The sequence below is a fragment of the Convolutriloba macropyga genome, chromosome 5 (assembly GCF_964194025.1).
Source record: "Convolutriloba macropyga chromosome 5, txConMacr16.3, whole genome shotgun sequence".
Taxonomy (NCBI): Eukaryota; Metazoa; Xenacoelomorpha; order Acoela; family Convolutidae; genus Convolutriloba; species Convolutriloba macropyga.
In genome coordinates, this window is record NC_134472.1 from 21,891,057 (window position 1) to 21,913,780 (window position 22,724).

Genomic DNA, 22,724 nt, shown 5'->3' on the forward strand with positions numbered 1-22,724 from the left:
GTGGTCTCAGAAAAATGTAAATAAAAATTCATTTTATCCTTTAACAATTTGTGAAACAGTTTTAACCTGACAAATGAACTTAAAGTTCGAAAACGTTTGTTTTAAATATCGGAAGTAATTTTAATTTGACAAACTGGTTTTTTTCACATTTAAAAATTTAATTGTCTGCAAACAACTCAAAAAAACTCAACACGAAATACCCAATTCAATCATAGGTTTTTCCTCCAGTTGTAGCGATGCTTCTTCTAGGAGCAAAAAGTATAACAAATATCTCGAAAATTTTGAAAAATTGTTCAAAATGGTAAAACATTGAAGATAGATCAAGTTTGCATATGAAAGTATGGTTACCCGTACGGAAGCCCCTCAGGCCCGATTCAGAGATTTTGCAGAGACCAATTATTGACAGAAAGATGCCAAGACTTAGGTAGTGGAGCCAAGACTTGAGACCTCTCTGGGCAGCGTAGAACCCAAGTTTTGGGTTTCTCGGAGCAGAGTTAAGGTCGACATCATGAAGATCCGATGTTATTAATTTAATGAGGGCAACTCTCTTACAAAGTTGGCACTCAATTACAGGTTTTCTGTCACAAAAAAAATCATTTGCAGGGGAAAAAGGTTTACAAAAACCTTAGACTTGAGACCTATGCACTAGACTAGGTACCTATGCCAAGACTTAGGTAGTGGAGCCAAGACTTGAGACCTCTCTGGGCAGCGTAGAACCCAAGTTTTGGGTTTCTCGGAGCAGAGTTAAGGTCGACATCATGAAGATCCGATGTTATTAATTTAATGAGCGCAACTCTCTGACAAAGTTGGCACTCAATTACACGTTTTCTGTCGCAAAAAAATCATTTGCAGGGAAAATCCGTGAACTTCACCCCACGACTTAGGGCCTCTCTGAACATCACAGAATCTCCAATTGGTGCAACTAATTACTGAAGTAACTGAAAAAGTCACTTCGGCCAAAAGTATTTGGAATACTGGAACAGAACATTCTTTTCGCGCCGCAGGCAATTCTTGTAAACATTTTTCTGCCAAGACTTTGCAGGGGAAAAAGATGCCAAGACTTAGGTATAGGAGCCAAGACTTGAGACCTCTCTGGGCAGCGTAGAACCCAAGTTTTGGGTTTCTCGGAGCAGAGTGACGGTCGACATCATGAAGATCCGATGTTATTAATTTAATGAGCGCAACTCTCTTACAAAGTTGGCACTCAATTACACGTTTTTCGTCACAAAAAAAATCATTTGCAGGGGAAATCCGTGAGCTTCACCCCACGACTTAGGGCCTCTCTGAACATCACAGAATCTCCAATTGGTGCAACTAATTACTGAAATTACTGAAAAAGTCACTTCGGCCAAAAGCATTTGGAATACTGGAACAGAACATTCTTTTCGCGCCGCAGGCAACTCTTGTAAACCTTTTTCTGGCTTTTTCAGTTTAATGAGGGACAAAAACCGCTGTCGATTTCGAGAGTCGCAAAAAAACAGAGCCTAAATATGTTAATAATTGTTAGCATCTGATTAGCCTATGGTGGGTTATTAAAAACGGTTGGTTGTTAGATTGGAGCGCTTCTTGCGCGTAGCAAAGACGATGTCCGCTTGTTTTGGATCTCCCCGTTTATTGGGTGAGAAACACTTTATAAAAAAGATTAGATAAAATCATCTCGTGTGGCTGACATATGGGAACATACTATGCTCTGTTTTAAGATTTTTGCTTTTTCAAGGATCTTGCTTCGAGCAGTATTATACCTGATCCACGTACAGTCACCATAGATAATAACTGAATCAAACTGTCGAAAACAATGGACTGCCCATGTTTTTGACGAGAATTAAAGCCATAAACCCTGTGCATTAATTGCAGTAAAAATGAAGTCTTTGTGAAACTTTATAGGCATTCCAATGCAATTGTTCACAGTTTTCAAAACTTTTCATTGAAACAGTGAGCAGTTTGAAATGCATAATAACACTGTTTCAATTTCTTAGGAGCCGGCCGAAAAGGCTGAATTCCAGGGTTAAAGTGAATGGTATTTAACGTGACTTGTTTGTTTTACGCTGAAGTGATCTATCTATTCTGTTCCCCCCCCCCCCCCCCCCAGCTTAGTGAGCATAATTTTTTTATGACCCCCAGCTGCACGTGCTATTTTCATACATAGTAACGTGCTATATAATAACATATAATTTGTAACTGGGGGTCATAAAAACTGGGGGGGGGGGGGGTTGGGGGACAGAATAGATCCCACTGAAGTTATTGATCAGAACCATTTTTTGTTTCAAAAAAACTGTTAAAAATGCAAAAATATTTCAAATAGGTTTCTGGGTATTTCGTTTCAAAGTTTTAATTGAAAACGCTTCATCACTTTGAATTGAAGAAAGTGATTTAACAATCAATAAAAAACAACCAACTGAAACATTCGTTCAAGCTATAACTACGGGAATCGCAAAGCATTGTGTTAATTGAATTAAGAAGAAGGGTAACTCCTCTACCATTAAAACTCTGCTATAATAGTTGCAACCCCACTCGGATTTATTTCGGTGACCATCTCTGTATCTGCTCATCTCGGGACATTAAACTGGTTTTCTACGATTAGGTCTCACCTGCAGATACAGGTTGTTCCGAGAGAAAAACAAGTTTCTCTTCCACTAACAGCAACCTCTCAGTTGTTCTGTTTAGCACTCATCTCAATCTCTCTCAAACAGTCAATTCACCTGTACTAATCATCCTCTTGACATTGAAGTTCAAATTATCAAACAAGTTGATGTGATATTTCTGTTTACGATAGATTTATGAAGTCTAGCTGAGTCACAACTGGACAGAATTACTTTGCATGAGACATTCATTCAGTAACACCAGTGGAACATGACTTAAACTGCTATTTTTAACAGGGCTCCACCAATGAGCATAACTGACGTTTTTTATGAACGCCATTCTTTCCGCACTATACGCACGCAGCCAATGTCCGATTTTGTCATTACAATTACTCGATTTTGTAGGACTTTTTCACGACACTTGATTTGACGTTAGAGTTGTAAACATGTGTGGAAGCAATTGACACTAGGCTAATTTAACTCAAGTTCTCTTAAAATTACCTCTTTCCACGAACACAATATCTAGTATTTACCGAAATGAAAGAAAGCCTAATTGCTGATTAATGTCAGAAATGTGCCTTTCGATACTAATTATTAATTATGAGAACACTTAGGCAATCAGTGGTTTTGAACTTACCCAAAATTACCCAAAAACTTGTTAAGAGGAATTAGGTCGCTGAATTTGGTCTCAAGTAATTACTGATAATAAGTAAGAATAAATAAACTGGCAATAAATTTTTAGACTAATTACATTCTCAAAAAAGTTTTGTTTCAACAAAGCTCAAAATTCATTGAAATTTGCCTTTTAGGTCATTTGCCACGTAATGCATTATCTCAAGTCTTCTTACATCGCAAGTGACACCCAAGTTTAACCTGCACAGACACAAAAATTGACTGGCGAATAAGTCTAGGTCATTTTGTTTTCGAATCCGGAGTGCCTCGCTCAAAAAACCTTTTAATCAGTTAAATGCTATCAGTTTAACTGGAAGAAGGCAGGAGGCGTTACAAACTGCCTCAAGGCGGGGGCTCCCTTACAAACTGCCTCAATCTCTCCATAATTTTGCAATTTTTACGTTTATGCTCAGCTACTGCAAACATAGTTGTATATAACCAGAACCAACAACGATTTTCCAGGGTAAAAACGACCTGTACTTGAAGACATTATGTACCTAAAAGTTCCACTTGGAACTGTTAAGCTACCAACGTTTCTGATACTTATGAAATGGATCGATCCGTTAACTATTTTGAATCTCTTAGCTGTGAAAACAAATGCTTGTTTTGTTTTTAAAAAGCTAAATTTTACATCGTTTTTAGAGAAAACAGGCTAAAATTCTGAGTTTTAGACTTTACATAGAGTAAATTGCTTTAGTAAAACATAACAGCACGGTGTAAGGATTTAAAGTAATATTTCCTGAAATTGTTAATTTTTATAGTTTAAAAATGGGGTGATACTCCAAATTGAGCAGTTTTGAAAAACATGCTGAATCATGAACAGAAAAAATATTGCCCCCATTGCGTTTTGTAAAAAAAATACGAAAAGTTTTGTTGAACGGCGTGGTGCAAAAATGCAAATTCGAGGGGGAAAACAGCAATTTTTGCTAATGTAATTAGGACGCTAGTCCACTGTTTTGAGTTAATCGGATCTATTCTGTTTCGGTTCCAACATATTAGGCAAATGCTTTTAAGCACCCAGGCGCGCGTACTATCATTTACTGTGTAACTTAAGGAGTGGGGCGAAAAACAATCAGTTGATCAACAAAGAGTTTTTTTTAATCTGGCTTGTTGCTTTTGCAAACAATTTATTTTTTCAAAGTTTTGGAAAAAATGGGAAAAAATTACCAATCTTTCGAGAAACCGAATATTTCGAATTAGTTGACTGTGTGGTTAGCTGTCTCCTGCTTAAAAAAAAATGACTCCGACTAATCTATTGGCGAGAATTTTTAAAAATTGAAAATTTGCAGCATTTTCCTCCGGGAAGAGTACGGTTAAATCCTATTTTTGTTTGCTCTAAAAACGTCGACTCAAAATATCTTTCTTTGGACACCAAATTTTTGATTAACCAACCGTTGGGTTTTAAGCTATTTGTTAACCAAATTGTACGCCATTTGGCGGGAACTTGCAAAGGCGGTAAAATTTAAGAGACTAATAGCTATTATTTTGTTTCTCATCTACTACTCTATCACATGGCAAAAAATGCAGTCATCAATTGGAAAATTTGCAAATAATTTTTTAGGGCTACTCCACTTAGTTTCGCAGCCCTAAAAAATAAGCAAGTACTGGATTCGAACCAGCATCTCTGAATTGATCTTAAGCTCTCGAAATTCGACATCTATTATAATCAATTCTCAAGTTCTTTCCAGTTCTTCAAGTCTTCATCTCTCTATCTACGCTTACGGTGAGCAAGTGGAGCTACTTGTCAGGTTAATCTTGTACACAATTTACCGTGGGTTGTTCTCTCAATCTTTAACACAGGAACTTTATCAAAAGAATCAATTTCAACTAATCTAAATAAAATTCCCAGAGCACAGACTGCACAACTACACATGTACATCAACTCATTTAAAATTTGTCTGAACGATAACTAGAATGAAATCTAAAACCAATAATTGGCAAATGTGAAATAAGCAAAACGTTCTTGGCCATAAAAGTATTGAACAAAATTGTTAAAAATTATTCATAGCCTGAGCTATGATAGATCCAGAGTTATTGTGACAGAGAACTAAATTTGGTGACGGCGAGTCATGGACAAGGGCAACAACTGCTTTTTGGCATTAAAGAAGTCACTGTAGATTAATTAGGTAGTGGATTGTTGAGTTGTTCTTTGGCAGAAGAGGACTGTTAACCATTTGTTAAGCTGATGTGTTGTTGTTGTCGTTGTTTATATTGCTTGCCACGTGCACTGCCGCCAAGTCGTCAAAACCACTAAATAAGTTAGACATAAGATTAGCTGCAACATTTAGTACCATTTTTGCTTCACAACATCATTATGTAACACGCTGGTGTTCCCTTAACAGCATCTTGATAATAAAATCTGACAAAAAGAACTTCAGCCATTTTTGGACGTGATCCAAAACAACCGAGAAATAGACTTTTGTGACGTAGAATACATATACAAATAAGGACCTGAGTTGATGCTGTCACCGACGTGATCTGTAAAACCTATTCAAAACATTCTGATTTTTTAAATTATATTTTTTGAAATACGAAGTGCTCATTACATTATAGCCGCGAGGCTTTATTAGTGTCAACATTCAGTGCCAACCCTTCTCTATTGACTTTCACAAGTTTTAGAGTACCCTTATATCACCAAAAGATTGGTCTTAAAAGGTCCTTGGAACTCAAATTTATGAACATAAACCGACTTATGTAGGAAGAATTGCTCTCGAACGACAGACGAGGCAATTTAATTTAGAGGCCGTAGCCCCGACAAAATTGTCTTTCAGGGTGCAAAAATATTTAACCACGCCGGGATTCGAACCAGTGACCTGCCGATCCCTCACCAGAAGCACTGCACACTCGCCTATCAGGCTCTTCTTGTTGCTATGCTGCAATCGATTTTATTCAGCAAGCTTTACTTCGAAGTGAGAGCAATAGAGATCATTCAAAAATGGAGAGCGAAAGCGTCAAAGAAGGCTTTAAAAAAGCGCAAAAACGGTCAAGCAAAAAAATGCTTGAAAAAGGCCTACCCGTTTACATTAATTGCTACGAACTTCGTTCGAGAGCAATTAATCACAGAAAAACGTTCACGCAGTTCAACTAATCAATCAACCTGAACACGCAGTTCAGCTAAAACCCCACTGCCATCGAGTGTAACGAAAGATGGATGACACGCATATAAAAGCAATTGGAGAGCGGCATAAAAAGATGAATCAAATTGCTCTGGTCGGAAGTTTACGACAAAGAAAGGTATTAAAAAGATTAAGCAGCAACAACATAGCGGGACAGTAAAAACAGTTAAATTTGTTGTATGTGAAGAAAAGACCACTATCGAGTAAAGCCATTCACTTTTTTGTTCCAATTCCTGATGTGGTGTGATCAAAATTACCATCAAGACAGCGCTCCATTAAAATCCTAATTCTTTGAATTGCAAAAGGCCACGATGCGAATAAAATAGCCTAGCATCGCTTCAAAGCTACTGAAAAAAAACATAGCTAGTAGATTGCCAGAAAATAGCCGCCATAGCTTCATAGACCTGTAGTCTCAAAAAGAGTAAAGAGACAGACCAAAAAGAACTTACTCTTTTCATTATGGGCTGAGATGTTGCACTTTGATTAAGAATCTGTATAACTTATTGCTGTTACCAATAGCTGCTCTTAGGTAACCATCAGTTAGAGTGACAAGCACTCATTTGAATTATCTCTTTGAATTAAAGCAAAGAAAAGTCAATTCCAAAGAAAGGAAGTCATTTTTGAGAGTGAAGTAAGTCACGTGTGACCAAAAATTTAATCACGCGAATGAACAAAACAAACCTCACTCCACTAAGAGCGAAAAATTACGTCACGCATTCAGTTGAAATTGCATGAACGAATAAACACAAAGCAGATTTGAAGTGATTGTGACGTCATATGGTCGTAACAAAAATCTTGACGACGAAATAAAAAAACATAGCGGGACAAGTCCTGACGTACAATTCAAAAAATTTCCATTGACTAAACAAAAAAAACTAGACCTAGAACGGACTATGAGTGAATTGGGAGCACCATTGAGAAAAAAATCAGATAGAAAAATCGAAAAAACAGTAAACATCAAAGTGAAATTCCCATATGTGAACAAAAAACCACTAACGAGAATTGGAAATTTGGTTCAAGCAAAAAAACTAGGCCTAGAACGAACTATGAATGAATTGGGAAAACCATTTAGAAAAAAATCCGATCCAAGAAATAAAAAAAAAACACTAAAAATCAAGGCGAAATTGCCGCATGTTAACAAAAAACCACCAGCGAGAAAGCGATTTTTTGTTCAAACATCGTTTTCTCACTCTACTTCAAAATTAGAGCGAAAAAATTTTACGTCGCAAACCCACTGGTTTTTTCGCTCCAATTCTTGTTTCGGCCTGACCAAAATCACTACTCCAAATTGACTTCAAAAATCAGGAAAATGTGTGAACAGCTCCTTAAAAAAAGACAACGCCGCAATACAATTCAAATTCTTTGAATTGTACAAAAACCGAGAACAATAATAGCCTCAGCTGACGCTTCGCGGCTACTAATAAACAGAAAATCGTCGGATGAATTGCTCTCCAACGTGGCAGGCGCAACTTAATTTAGAGGGGGTGTAGCTTAGAAATGTATTATAGGAACGAAAAACCCCTCCCCACAGGGGGTTCAAACCCTGGCATCTTACCCACTCAGTCATAATGCTTTCGATAACATTTCGCTCACAATCACTTTTAGTAATGAACTCTATTTTAGAAGAGCAACTTAGATCACTCAGAAATCAAGAATTAAAGTGTGGAAAAGTCACTCAAGAAGTCAAAGAATGTTCTAGAACAAAAGCACAAAAACGATCAAGCAAAAATTTTGTATAAAAAAGACCAACACGTTCACAATAATCGCTTCAAAGTTCGAGAGCAATAAATCAGATATTAATTATGGTGATATTACTTTTGTCTAAGATAACGTCTACTCGCTACATTTCAGATTAAACATGACATTGTTTGACCGGATGATCGAATAATCAGGAGTGATCTAATTTGGTGAAATTGAAATTTGAGCAATCTCATTCCATAAAATAGATAGTTGATAAACTAACTCTGGCATGCAGCATATGCATATGAAGGCCCTGCTATGTTTCATCTTCTTGATTGATTCTATGAGGTCTTTGTCTCTAACTGCCTCGAGGAAGAACTGTTCCATCTCAGTCAATTCAGGATGGCCACCCTTCTCACGAGAATTCTAGACAAAATCAAAGGCCACATAACAAACAGGACGCAGCAATAATCGTTTGGGTCATACCCCCCAACGAAACTCTAATTTGGAAGGAAAGAAATCCTCGCCCCCGGAAAAAAATCTGTACGCAAAAACGAAAGACTGAGGTTTGTGAAATCATCAAAAAACTTTATCAAAATATCTGTAGGATGAACATATCATTACAAGTTATCAACTGCAAAGTATGGCGCTGTTGAAATTTTACAATGCTCCGCTTACTCAGAATCTCGTCGCATCACTGTAAACATAACTTCATTCATGTTTTCCAAAATGCCTTCATTTTCCCATTTCACAAAAATTTTTCTAAATAGAAGTGTACTCCGTAAACCTTGTTTGATCAGGCCATGGAAATCCACAAAGGTGGCTGAGGTGAGTTCAAAATTACACGGCAAAGAATGCTCTCTCTGAGGGCGCTAAATTCTGATCTTAACTAATTTTGAAAAAGTCAAAGTCTGATCATACGACAAACTGAACAGGTTGATTCGATAATTTTCAATAATTGTTTGAATCTTTCTTCTGAGCTTCACCACTGGCGCGCAATGAAACAAGTGCCTCGATTCAGAGTTAGAAATTGCAACAAAAACGACGGAAAGGAGAACATTACCTTGGTCATATATAATGCCCATATAAGGGAATACAACTGACCCTGATCTGTTCATATGTCTCTGTGATGATACCGATGAATAGAGAGAGAACACAGTAGATGAATAGTCCGATGAACACATACAGCCATATCTGGTTGAACACGTACACCAGTGTGCTAACTCTCCTCATCTGAGCAAATGTCTCGAACATGTCATCTCCGTTGATCAAAGAGTACCTCAACAAACAACACAATTCCTTCACTCTGACCTCTTGTTAAAAAATTGTATAAAGAAATTATTTCAAAATGCTGACGAGGTTTTACCTCTGCAACAATTTCGTTGAATTCTGCTGCAGATTCTAAACCATCGTTACTGTTGTTAATTTGTTACCACGCGGATTTTTCAATTTACTAATTCCAAGATTTTGTATAGATTGTGTGAATGTGCATGACAAGCAAGGAAAATGTACAGCATTGTGTAATGATAATGAACCGAATGAAAAAAAAACCTATTTCTAATCAATCAAAAAAAATCAATCATACCACGATGCAACAGACATCAAGTACAGTTCCTACGAGTTCTCAACTAAATACCTCTTCATAAATGTCCACCAAAAATGTATCACCCTCAAACCGAAGACAATATATCACACAGGGGGGGGGGGGGGGGCAACTGTACTTGATGCGGCAATCTCTTCCATTAATACCTGCCCATGTCTTATAGAAAAAAATCCGCCGTTGCCTACTAGCAATATCTACAATTTATAAAACGACGTGAAATAACATACACAAAGGGGTTAAAATAGTGCAGGCCTTAATGAACTACCTTCCATTGTGCATGAATGATCTTTTCAGTGCAAGAGAATAACTTACATGGTCTCCATGGTAGCTACAAATGTGCGGAACTTGTAGTGGAATGGTCCAAAGACAGCCCATCCTGCCAGAGCAAATCCAAAGTAGATGAAGAGACAACAGAACAAGAATCGCAACACATTCGGCATCGAATACTTAAGAGTCAGTAACAGGGCCTGTCAACACATGATGGAACACAAATGAACATTGTCCACAACTGTCATAGAAGGCAAATCCAAATGATAACAGAATTTTTTATCAAGTAAGACTAAGTTTGAAAATTTTTATTGTACAGTAACAGTTTTTGACGCTGTTTTTCTCGCCAGTCGATTGTCCGTGCTTATGAATCTTGCGTGAGAAAACTTATCCCCAGTCAACATTTTATCGGGTTTGATCTGAAGTGTCAAATATGAAGTTTCTTCATATTTTAAAATTTTGTCAACTACAAGATAAAATTCTTTTATCCGTATCTTAAACTATAAAAAAACGATACCTGACACAGTGTCGAACAGCCTTAGTTAGGCCATACATAATCTTCTAAGTGCCGATAATACATCTTTGTCAGATCTAAAATGATGAAAAATAACCGAGGATGAACTTTTTCATACAGGCGTCATAAATACTTCTAGAGATCATGGGTGCGAAAAAAAACAATGGCAAAAACTATTATTACGAAGTTTCCACTTTTTTCACAAATTGCTTTTAAAGACGAGGGGATGGTTTTCGTAATCGCTAGCTAAATTCGCTTCTTGGTGTTCCGGTCCCTGCCAGTGGGAAGAAGCGCAGAAAGCAAAACCCGGAGCAATGGGAGGGAGGGGAGAAAACAACGCAAGTCGCGACCGCGACACGCTGGAAAACCCACCCTTCATCAAAGCGTGGGAGAACAGCCGACCCCCACGTTCATCAACAGGCGATCAAAAACTGCGTCTCGAGTTTTCCGACTACGACGCATTGAAACCCCTCTTTTAACGTGCCCGAGCGTGGGACAACTTAAAGAGGGGGGACGCTGCGTCAGAGACGCAGCACCCAGGCCCAACAATGGGCGTAACGGGATAACAGTAACAGCAGCTAGCTAAAGTCTAGGGAGCTCATTTTCACTGGATAAGGAAGCACGAAAGTGGAAGTGGTATCCCAACCACATTAAAAATTCCCTTTACGGCGTAAATTGGCTCCAACACAAAAGAGTTCAAGGGGGGCCTGGCCTAAAGCTCCCAAGAATTACTCCTCACTCCCTCCATTTATGTGTCCAAAGGAGTATCCGCAAAACTCGTATACAGAGAATAGTAAGGCTTTTAGTGAACTGCTCGACTTGATGCCATCGGGATTTAACAGATTATCCCGTTTCTCAAGGCAAAAATTCAAAATGTGTTGATCAGACGAAAAACGGGCAGAAAAAACGGCCGAAAAAACAGCAAATACCAACAAAACGAAAATAGATTTTGTTTCAGAGCTGTTAATGTCAACCCATCAAACCAAAAAATACAATCTGGTGACCAATCTAACCCAAAATACATTTTGCAGAGAGTTTTCATATTTTTTAAAATCAATGGTGAGTTTTATTCTGATTGTTCAGAATTAAGTTTTATAAGCTAGATCAATAATGAATTGTTCTCAAGCTCGTAGTTGACATAAATTAGTACAAGCGACTAATGGCGAACAAATTAGTAGCGACATCAAAAAAGAGTTTTACTTGGTTGCGTGATACCTTTGTGAAGCTATCAAATTTGCTGATTATTTTGACCAGCAGCAGGAAGAAAGATTGAAGTCGGATCAACCCACTCATTTTCAACACTGATTACTCAATTCACAACCTGCCCACTTTTGCTGATTTGTTATGTCATTCCTTTTCTACGAGACTTTCTACAAGACAATTGACCAAATTCTGACCATTGTAGAAAAATGCAGTGACTATGCAGAGGCCATAGTACATTTTAAACATTTGAGTACCTTATATAAAAAACACTAAATATCTTTCCCCGATTGCGTTTCTTCTCACGTTCACGTTTCTGAAGTTATCAGAGAATGACTCACATTGTACGTGTGAAAGTAGTTGAGGTACTTGAGAACTCCGATCCACACAATCATTGTGGCACAACCCAGCAATACTGCACACACTGTGTACACCTGTGTCACCTAAAATAAAAAGTAGGCTACCTTTACGCCATGCCAGACCCATTCCTGTTGAACAAACTTGCCTTGAGGGCATTTCCTAATTAGAAGAGATAATATGTAGATCGTTGATAAATATATGCACATCATCAGCACAAAGATATATCTCATTTATTTATTGTACAGTTTCACAATCTGCCAATCAAATGCTTATTGTTTAAATTAGGTTCTATAATGCCTCTAAATTTCTACTTAATGTTAAGACCCGAAATTAAAATTGAAATTGCCTATTTGAGAAAAACACATACGTTGAGACTTAAGTTATAAAACTACTTTGAACATAAATAGCTACTTTAGCCTTTAATCCGAGCTAAAAACTAATTGAACGAAGGAAAATCTATGTTATAATACAATTATGAAAATGTCCAATCAAAATGAGATTTGCCTATTTTCAGAGATTTAAATAAACCTTTTGAGTTACTTCGGGCAAAACAGGCAAGCTTGTTTATTAAGTAATTTCAAATTAGCAAATACCAAAAAATTGACAGTAATTGTCATGGGAGCGCTTTCTGCTATCAACCAGGCTAAAATTCCCCCAAGCAAACAGTCCAAAATGATGAAGCGGATTGTGACAACATCGAAACAATTAACAGCTAATTTAAAACTCAGTTTCTTTAAACTAAGCATTTTTTAAATAAAAGAGCCTGTTCTACTTAGTCCACAGCATACACAATTTTTCACATTACTCCATAACAGACATTTTAAATGCGATGATCAAGAAAAAGCGATGATCAAGAAGGTAAGATTCTGCAAGCAATACACTTAGTTCTGACCCCCTTCCAAAGTTTTTTTGAAATTTTTCTACGAACTAGCAGTCAAAATGTCTCGGACATTTGGCATAAAAAATAGCTCAACCAAAACATTTGCGACTTTGAACAATATTCCGCCCCAGGAAGGTTTAAACAAAAATAATTAACCAAACGAATCAAAATGAAAAGATAACAAACAAACGTCAAGTGAACTGCTCTCAAACGATTGCAAATGACTGGCGAGAGGTCTACGGCTCTGATCTGGTCTGCGGTTTACGGCGTGAAGAAATGCAATACAAAAATCCAACATCCGACGGAGCAACAAAATAAAATAGCTGGACAAGTCCAGAACTACAATTCAAGGAAATTTCATTGAGCAGCCATAGTACACCTAAAAACGACTAGGAACATATTTTGTGCACCATTTAAAAAACTAGAAAAAAAACATAACCGACTATTGTCGGGCGAACTGTTCTCAAACGACAGGCGAGAAAACTTGTTTTCGTCAGTAGCTAGCTACGGTTTAGGGAGACTGGCTCTAGTTTAATTGGGGTGTGGTGTGAGCGCGTCTGGGGGGGGGGGGGGTGTATGGGGCGAGGAGGAGCGCGGTAGCGGCGAGGAGGAGCGCACGGATGGCTTGAGCGCTCTGGGTTACGGGTGGCACGACGTGTGCGGGGGAGGGGGGGGGGGGTGCTGTGGGCTGAAGCAGGCCGATGTGCGGGCAGAGAAAGAAGTGTGAGAGGTGATCAAACAACCGACCTTCACACCATGAATTTATGTCTCCACATCAGTTTCGCTGAATTGCATACTTAGAATCCAGTTAGCCACAAGGCTCTACGAGCCATTAATGCCCTCCGGGTGTTACCTGTTTATTACGTCGAAAGGGTAAGAAAAAATCTGTCAAGCGAACAATCGCATAAGTCCTTTGTTTGAGAGCAATTAATTAGCATTCATTGCTACCTTATTTCAGTCTTTTGATAAACACCCACGTCTGAAACTTAGCTGACGAAAAAACAAAAAAGCATTGAAGAGAAAAAACAAGAAATTTCGACTTGGATAAAATTCCAACTTTGTTCAATATGATTCACATAATACAGTAGCACTGAAAAGCTGGCTTTAAAATCACTGTAGCCTATTTAATTCTCACAGTTTACTGATATATAGATATAAATCCAGTTATACAATGAATTACAAGCTCGACAAAAACTAAGGAAGAACATATATACATTTGTTCTCGTCTAGTAACTTCATAAAACCAAAATTAAAACGAACTATGATACAAAAACATGAAAATTTCGATGAAGAGAAATGCGATAGATATCGCTGACAACTTGTAAAATTAAATCAATGAAAAGTTGAAATCCCAAGTAAATTCCCGTAATGAAAAACCAGGGCAAAATCAATCTTATCAAGAGAAATCTACAAGAAAATTTTCTGGGGGACACAATGAAATCTTCTTTACAAAAATTGATATTTTTTGAAACAAAACGGAAGTACAAGACATTTTTCTATCTTTGCAATGAAAAAAAAGTTGACGGAAACAAACATATCTCAGTGCAGTTAAACCGTTTTAGCGTCGCAAATTACATTCAGCATCATTAGATCAGGGAAGTTAAAGCAAATGTAACAAATGGTCGGAAAGATTAGAAGTTCTGTATATTTCAACTTGGTCACCAATTATAGGTGGGGTAGAAAAGGTGGAACCATGAGATCCTTCCATTGTCTGCACCTATCCTTAAACTACTAAAATTACAAAATTATGAATAACGGAAAGGAAGAATTGTCAACTCACCCTGAATGTGACGAAAATCTTAAGAAGAGATCCCGCAATGAGACAGCAGTCGCCCACAATTATGATGAAGTACCAGAACTGGACAAACTTGGCCTCGTCTTTCTTGCCGAGAGGCTTGTTGAACTTCTTTAGCCAGATTGCCTTTGTTACTCTGCGCAAGTACCAATTGTGCTGCACAGATCGGACACAGAGTACGAATGAGAACACAGCCAGGGCAGTAATACAACAATCCATTATTGTCATCAGCACCATGTACGACACGCCGTCATCTGAAATTAAAATAAACAATTATACACAAGAAGTGAGACATTTCATGCCAGCCTGGCTTTTTGACTGGTCAAAATCTTTTTTGGTTACATACAAAAATGGTACCTACCATTCAGAAATTGTTTAAAACAGAACTGACCGTTTAAGCTATATCTTTTCATACTTTTACTAGGGGAAAACAGTTAAATTTTCTCACTTTTCACCCAGTTAAAGTGGTTTAATTACTTATCAATTATAATTATTCATTCACATTTATTCAACTTTTGACACAGCATTTTGCTCAGCTGACCGTTTTTTTTTCAAAAACTGGAGAGGCTAAAAGAAAACTATATTTAGCTACAGTTCGAATTTTGGGAGAAAAAAAAGATTTAAAAAATTATAGAGAACCATTGAAAATTTGTCGGATTATATCGAGTTCGTAAATTATATTGATAAAATACATATTCCACTATAGCTTATACTTCCAAAAACATATATCAACAGTACAATAAGCTTCTTGGAAACAAAGTATTAAAAAGAGTTCCAATTATTCTGGCTACAATTGAGGATCGGTTCACACAGTATGAAAAAGTTCTAGCACATTTTGGGTTTAATAAAGGCTCGAAGAGAAAAACTATTCAAGAAACAGTTAAATTAACACTCCTGAAAACTCCTGAAAGTGACCTTTTGACCTTGAATTAAGGAATTCCCAGCAGCTGCACCACTCTAAGTACTTGAAGGACCACTGAAGTCGTCTTTGGGCCTCTAATGAAACCCGTTTCCTGTTTATCCCGTTTTGAAAGATCAAAGTCATGAAAAATGTGTTAAAACATCTTACCAAAAAGGCAGAGCACCAATGCAATCCCATCTTGGATTGTAAAGAAAGTGATAACATAGGTGTTTAAATAGATGGTGACATTTATTAATAAAGTAATTGTTTTTTCTCAAAAACACAATAGCATGCGCTATTTTCATTAAATAATTGATATGGAAGTTAGACTTACCGCTGCTCCCTAATGAGAAGATAATATAACTAATAGGAAAATCAATTATCATTAAATCTGATAGCCAAGATTAAGTTAACATAACTGACTATTGTAGGAAGAAATCAATTGCAGCCTGCTTCTCATGGAGGGAGGAGGGGGACAGTAACTATATCCATTGAGAGGGCTTCAAATGACGTCATTATAAGTTATTATATACCATTATAATCACTAATAATCACTTTAAAAAATTCCACTAAAAAATTCCACCGATTTCGGCGCACTTTAAAGACATTTAGTAGTAAACGACCACCACCTGATATCAAATGGTGACACTTGTAACTGAGAAAAATTTAGATCAAGGAAAACAAAAAAAATGCACCACTTGGGTCTCCAAAACTCCTCAAAATGACCGTTTGACCATGAATTGAGGAATTCCCAGCAGCTGCACCACTCAAAGCACTTGAAGGACCACTGAAGTCGGCCTTGGGCCTCTAATGAAACCTGTTTCCAGTTTATCCCGTTTTGAAAGATCAAAGTCATAAAAAATGTGCTCAAAATATTAACAAAAAAAGACAGAGCACCAATACAAACCAATCTTGGATTGAAAAGAAAGTGATATCATAGGTGTTTAAGTAGATGATGACATTTATTAATAAACCGATTGCTTTTTCACAAAAACACAAAAATATGCTCTATTTTCATTAAAATTATTGGTGTGGAACTTAACTTACTGCTTCTTCCTTTTGAAAAGTTAATATAGCTAATATGAATATCAATTATCATTAAACCTGATAGCCAAGATTAAGTTAACACAACTGACCATTGTAGGAAGAAATCAATTGCAGCCTGCTTCACTTGGGGGGGAGGAGAGGGGACAGTAACTATATCCATTGAGGGGGCTTCAAATGACGTCACCATTATAATCACTAAAAAAAATTCCGAGAAAAAATTACACCAATTTTGTCGCGCTATACACAACATTTAGTAGTAAACTACCTTCACCTGATTTCAACTGATGACACTTATGACCGAGAAAAACCTAGATCACGCAAAACGAAAAAGTCAAGGGCGCAAAAGTCACTCGAAAAGTCAAAACGGTCAAGAGTACCCGAAACGACTTTTAAAATCATGCAATGTAAACTCTTACTAGCCTTGACTAATTCCAAAATATCTTAAAGAAAAACTTATCAAAACTTCAAAAATTTGAAAAACAGTTAATTAGACGCAATTTTTGGTTATCATTCTTGATAGGTACGTGCAGGAGGGTGTGTGGTGTGTGTGTTTGGGGGGGGGGTTATGGGGTGTGCGTAGTTGAGAGGGAGGGTACGAAGTTGGGGGGTGTCGGTAGAAGCGGCGTGCGGTGGTGTAGACAGGGGTAGATAAGTGCCCCCGGAGGGGGAGGGAGGCAAGGGAGAGGTTGGCGTTAGGTAGGGGTTAGTTAGGTAGGTGGGGGTCTGTAGTTTAGATAAGCAGGGACTTATAGGGGATCAAAAATTCACAAATAGCCTCAGCCATGAACATTACAAGAAGCGCCGAGTTAATATGCATTACAAACTAAGCTACAGTGAAAGTCCGATGTAAAGGGTCTAATAGAAAGACGTTAAAATTCAAGTCATGAACAAACTCTCAGTTAAAAACCTGTAGAATACCAATATTCTTCTTCGATTATTAAAAAGACCAACACGTTTACAATAATTGCTTCAAACGTCGTTCGAGAGAGTTAAAAGAATTTAAATAACCGGCAAAAATCTCTGACAATATGGTTCCATTTTTACTTTCCTTTTCCAACATTGCCTCCGTTCATTGCAGGTTTATTTGCTTAGTTACTTTTTATTAAAAAATCAGATAGGGGAGAATACGAATAAAAATTGACAAATTATTGTCCGACGAATAAATGGAAAAAGTCGTGAATTAAAATTCAAGACAATTTCACTGAGAAAACCAAAAACTTTGAATTGAACTTGGAAAAACTTGGAAAAATAATTGGAAAAATTTTTACAAAACTTGAAAAAAACAGTCATGATCGAAGCCAAATTGCGGTAAATGAACAGAAAAACACTATCAAAAATGCGAAATTTAGTTTAAACACCATTCTTCACACTTTAAAATTATATTGCAAAATTTTAACGCCTCAAACAAAATTTGCAGAAGATTACCAAATGAATACACAGTTGAAAAATTTCTACGCTTTTAGTCTTTAAGAAAAATTTCAGCCGTGGAAAGAAAAATTATGACATTACATTTATCGTTTTTGTAAACTTATGTTCGAACTGCAGATATGTTCAAACTTTACGCCCGTAATTGGAAATAGCCCAAAATTTCTAATGTTTATATTTCAATAAAAGTAATTGTAAAAATCAGAACATTTTTGTCTCTCCCTACCTACAAATTTCAAAAATGTAGCAAAATTTCGCTGAAATTTTAATTCTGCAATACAAACCATTATAAGTGCAAAATATTGCATTGGCTTGTTGACACAAATACATAAACAAAAATTTTGTTCACATTATGGGGGAGTTTCGTTATGTCATTTGGTATGTTGCATGATATTGAAATTAATCTGGAGCAGAGTGTTGGTTCCTAACCAGATGACTCGTAAGTGATGCTGACACAATCAGTCGTAGAGTCAGTGTACTTGGAATTGATGGGTAGCTTGCCCGTGTGACGACTGTTGTCATACGTGATCTACAACAATCAAACAAAAATATTTCATATCTTGACAGTTGTTCAATCATTAATCACCCGTCCCACAGACTTATTTGGCAACCAAATATCAAACCCTGGAGGGTGTGCGTGTATTCTATCGATAACAAAAGCATGCAAGTTTTCAAACAAAACAACCGCAAACTCAAAACGTATTATATGGAATCTGTATTTGTGTAAATTTAACTGATGTAACCTTTTCATGAATGATACCACTCAGTTGTTACAGAAATCGGTAACAAATCAACAATTGGAACAATTTTGAATACAACCCATTGATGTCAGACGAATTGTTCACAAACGACTGGCGAGGGCTCGGCTTCGGTGGAAGCTAGATTGAGCTTAGTGAGGCTCACATAGGGGGTAAGGGGGAAAATAAAGGTGGGTGATGATATTGTGCCTCCATAGCAGCTGAATCGTACACTTAGGAGACTGATAAAGCTCTTAAAAACAACAACAAATTTTATCCCGTTTTTCAAGACGAAAAATATTATCAGTTAAACGCATAAAACCCAATAGGACTGACTTATCGAGCATGAAGACTCAGACTCAAATAAAACTTATAAAATATTCACTATCAATTAATAGAATGAATTCAATTCTGATTGGACAAAAATGTAAATAAAAAATATAAATAAGAAATGCATAACACGAATTATTCATTCATTCATTCTTCAATTGATTCTTGTGAAACTTAGTGCTATTTGCCATCCTCAGAACTTGTGAAATTTTCTCATCTTAGCAGAATACCGGACGCTTGCGAAACTAAACACTTAAAAAAAATACTTTAAAAAGAAACGTGAAAACTGTACGCGGAACCCATATATTAGTAGGAAACTCCGATTAGAATCGCTCTGCAGAGAGTTACCATAGGACTAAAAGCAACTAAATTTCTTTTGAGAACAACTAGAAAAGTAAATGGCCTGTTTAGAAACTAAGTTTTCAATGAACTATGAGGAGAACTGTGACTATATTTAACTGAACTAACTGATATGTTGAAGAGGTAGCAAACTGGCTTGAAGTATGTCCTGCTAGAGCCAATGTGTTGATTTATCAGGCTGAACTTGATCTCAAAAGAGAGCAAACTGAAATACAATTGAAACATTTCAATGACAAAACGGGTGTTTGACTGTACTTATCCTGACCCATCAGATTCAAAATATGTAGTAAAGCACTCAGATCTATCTTATTCGAAAAAAGGCTTGTGTGAACAACTAAATTGCTCTCTGATAAAAATTATTAAGTTAATGATTTCATCGCGCTATCAACTCATCAACCGAAAGAAAACTCAGTATAAAAATTTGTCAGACACCTGAGCTTGCGTTTATTTCCTAGAATTCTAATTCCAAACTTTCAAATATATTCGGCAGATTGCAGCAATTTAGCCGCGGTGTACCACCTTGACCTTTATTGGGATTGAGACAGTCATAGAAAAGTAGTTTTTTTCATAGGTGTAATAACGGGCTTTTTGTTATACTGTGTATCTCCTCTACATCCAAAATGGAAAAACTTTTTTTGCATCGAGCAAAACATTCTTTGTAAACTTACAACTCGCATTTCCATGAAAAAAATATAATATAGTTACAATATAGTTAACCATGACACAATCATCAGTTAAATGTTAAAATCAAATCATGTTATTCTGTATGACTCAACCTTTACAATCTCAAATAAAATCTCAGATTTTAATGTTAGGCAATCTCTGCTTTGATATTGGTGCAATTAACTATTATTAACACAAGTAGCGAAAGTTGAACCTAATTAACATGAAAAATTTGGCTAGAAAATGTCTATTTCCAAGTTTTTGCAGACAATGTTTGGAAACTTCCATTTTAAAGGATAATTGAAAAACAATTGAAATAAAAATATAATCCCTACATTGAGAAGTTTAGTGTGCAATGTTATACCTGCTCCAGTTGAGGCTAAAGTCGTTGTCTTTTTGACCTTCCCAGGTGACCATGTCAAATTCGCCATTCACTGTGTCCGAATAATACACATAGTAGTACTCTAAGCACAACAAAATACATTACCATAGTTGCCTCATTTATCTAACAGACATAACATGCAAATTGAAATCTGCCCTCAGTGATAATATACAACTATTAAATTAACTGATTAACGTCACGTGATCTGATCTGAAACCATCAAAATTTGTATAGCTAAATTAACCTAACCGATAGCAGCTCACAGGATAAGGGGGACCAAACATAGCAGAATTGTCCATCATATCGGTGAAGTTCTGCTTCCTCAATAGCTTCAGCGAACCATATACTTACAGCTGTACAAGGACTTAATGCAGATGTAGAGCAAAATTTAGTTTTCATAATATTAATAAAATTTAATACCCAAATTCCAAAAAAAAGTTAAATCGATCAGACAACAAATTGCATACAATGATGGGCAGGGGGAAATAGTTGCTTAAACATTTGTTTCAGAGCACTTATTAACTCTTCTTCGTCTCGGCTCTCAGGAATGCTGGCTAGTGAAGATCTAATATTTTTCCATGAACTTCATTTGTTCCAGAAAAGCAGTGATATTAGCAACTGTAAGTGTTACCCCCAATAACTATTCCTCATAGTTTAATACACTACCATGAATATACTCGAGAAATTTTTTTGTCTAAAAAATGCAGTACAGCTATATAAAAATATGACAATATGAATTTATGATAAAAAACACTGTCGTTTCCTCCGGTTAATACGCTAAACAGCTTTGTTCTTTAACAAGTTCTTACGGCACAAATCGTCTGATTTTCAAGGACAAGAAACAAAAACAACAAATCAAAATCAAGTACATATCATGCTTACCAACGTTAGCCCCATATCTGACGAAAAATCAGAGAACGATGAGCAGAAAAATCCGAAAAAATAACTAGAACCCATCTAGCAGAATGTTATTTTGTAGTTTGAAACTCGAGTTTGAAACTCATTCGAGTTTTCTAACCTGATATTCAAAACAAAACTTAAATTCAGAAAAGCGATCTTTTACTTTTTGTTGTAAAATAAATCAGATGAGCAGAAATCACTTATTAGGTGCCCAAACAAGACAATGATTTCATGTTATTTGGAGATTATGAACGCTTGCGATGAGAAAATGCATTTCAGTGACTGTTTTTAAGGTAACGCTCCTGGGCATAAATCACGATTGTCACCAACTTCTTCCAAGAGAAATAGTGGGAGATACTCGAATGGCCAGCATATAATCCAGTTCTGAATACAATTTAAAGTTCATGGTCGATTGCAGCGAAGTTATGAACATAATTGACTAACGTCGGGCGAACTGCTGGGTTAGGGGTGAAACGATGTTCAGGGGGTGGGATGAAGTGAGCCTTATGATAGGGACGGGGGCATTGGAACGATATGATGCAATGGAAGGGGGGGTGGGCGTTAAATGGGGGTCAAACTCTTTACATTATGAATTTATGTCTCCAAAACAGTTTCGATTAATCGCATACTTAGAATCTAGTAAGCCAAAAAGCTCTATGAGCACTTAATGCCCCCGGGCGTTACTTGTTTATCCAATTTTTGATTAAGGAAATCCAAAAGGATCAAAAGAAAAACTGGTCAACCGGAATCGCGTAAAAAGAGCACAGGACTATTATAATTGCTACATTTTTTGGGAAATTGTAGAAAGTGTTGGCGATAAACAACAATTTTTAGCAATAAAATCTGGTATCATGCTCCATAAAAATTTTGATTTTTATCAAGTGTTCCCAATATATCTTTGAAAATTACAGATCATCGCCTTTATTTAGTAAATGAAGGGATAGATGAGTACGACCATAGAATAACTCACTGTCTACTGGGTCTCCTTCCAGCTTCATGTGATAGGGCTGGTCTGGATCTGGCTCCACTTCGTAAAATGTCAGCTTAAACTGAAACATAAGCATTCCCTCTAGCGACATGTTGTGTTCCTAAGAAGTTATTGCGAGGACGATTTCGCTTAAAACCTTAATTTCTAAGAACGTCGAACAAAAGTAAGCAAGATTCATTGCAATAAGCAGCTAAATTAAGGAGATTTAGGGACAAAATAACGATCCATATATTCATCGTATAGTATCGCTAAAAGCCAGTCAAGCGTATCAAATTGAAAACATTCCTTTGAATTTCGTTTTTTCCAAGGAGTTGTCGAGGCTTAA

At 36.7% G+C, this 22,724-nt stretch overlaps 1 protein-coding gene across 1 annotated transcript; it reads right to left on the minus strand.

Annotated features, from left to right (window-relative positions):
• Positions 1-5,055: 5,055 nt before the first annotated feature.
• On the minus strand, positions 5,056-22,513 carry LOC142339875 (mucolipin-3-like). Its single transcript, XM_075390193.1, has 10 exons — positions 22,382-22,513; positions 20,494-20,593; positions 19,575-19,671; positions 18,469-18,568; positions 14,652-14,920; positions 11,973-12,074; positions 9,963-10,117; positions 9,152-9,326; positions 8,331-8,473; positions 5,056-5,501 (listed from the first exon to the last, which is right to left on the minus strand). The coding sequence occupies exons 1-10, from the start codon at positions 22,488-22,490 to the stop codon at positions 5,429-5,431; spliced, it is 1,323 nt and encodes a 440-aa protein (XP_075246308.1). The 5' UTR covers positions 22,491-22,513; the 3' UTR covers positions 5,056-5,428.
• Positions 22,514-22,724: the final 211 nt, after the last annotated feature.

Coding starts and splice junctions, on each gene's coding strand:
- LOC142339875 (XM_075390193.1), bottom strand. CDS start 22,490: ATGTCGCTAGAGGGAATGCTTATGTTTCAGTTTAAGCTGACATTTTAC. Junction 20,594..22,381: donor GGAAGGAGACCCAGTAGACA/GTGAGTTATTCT, acceptor TGTTGTGCTTAG/AGTACTACTATGTGTATTAT. Junction 10,118..11,972: donor ACTACTTTCACACGTACAAT/GTGAGTCATTCT, acceptor ATGTGTTGACAG/GCCCTGTTACTGACTCTTAA.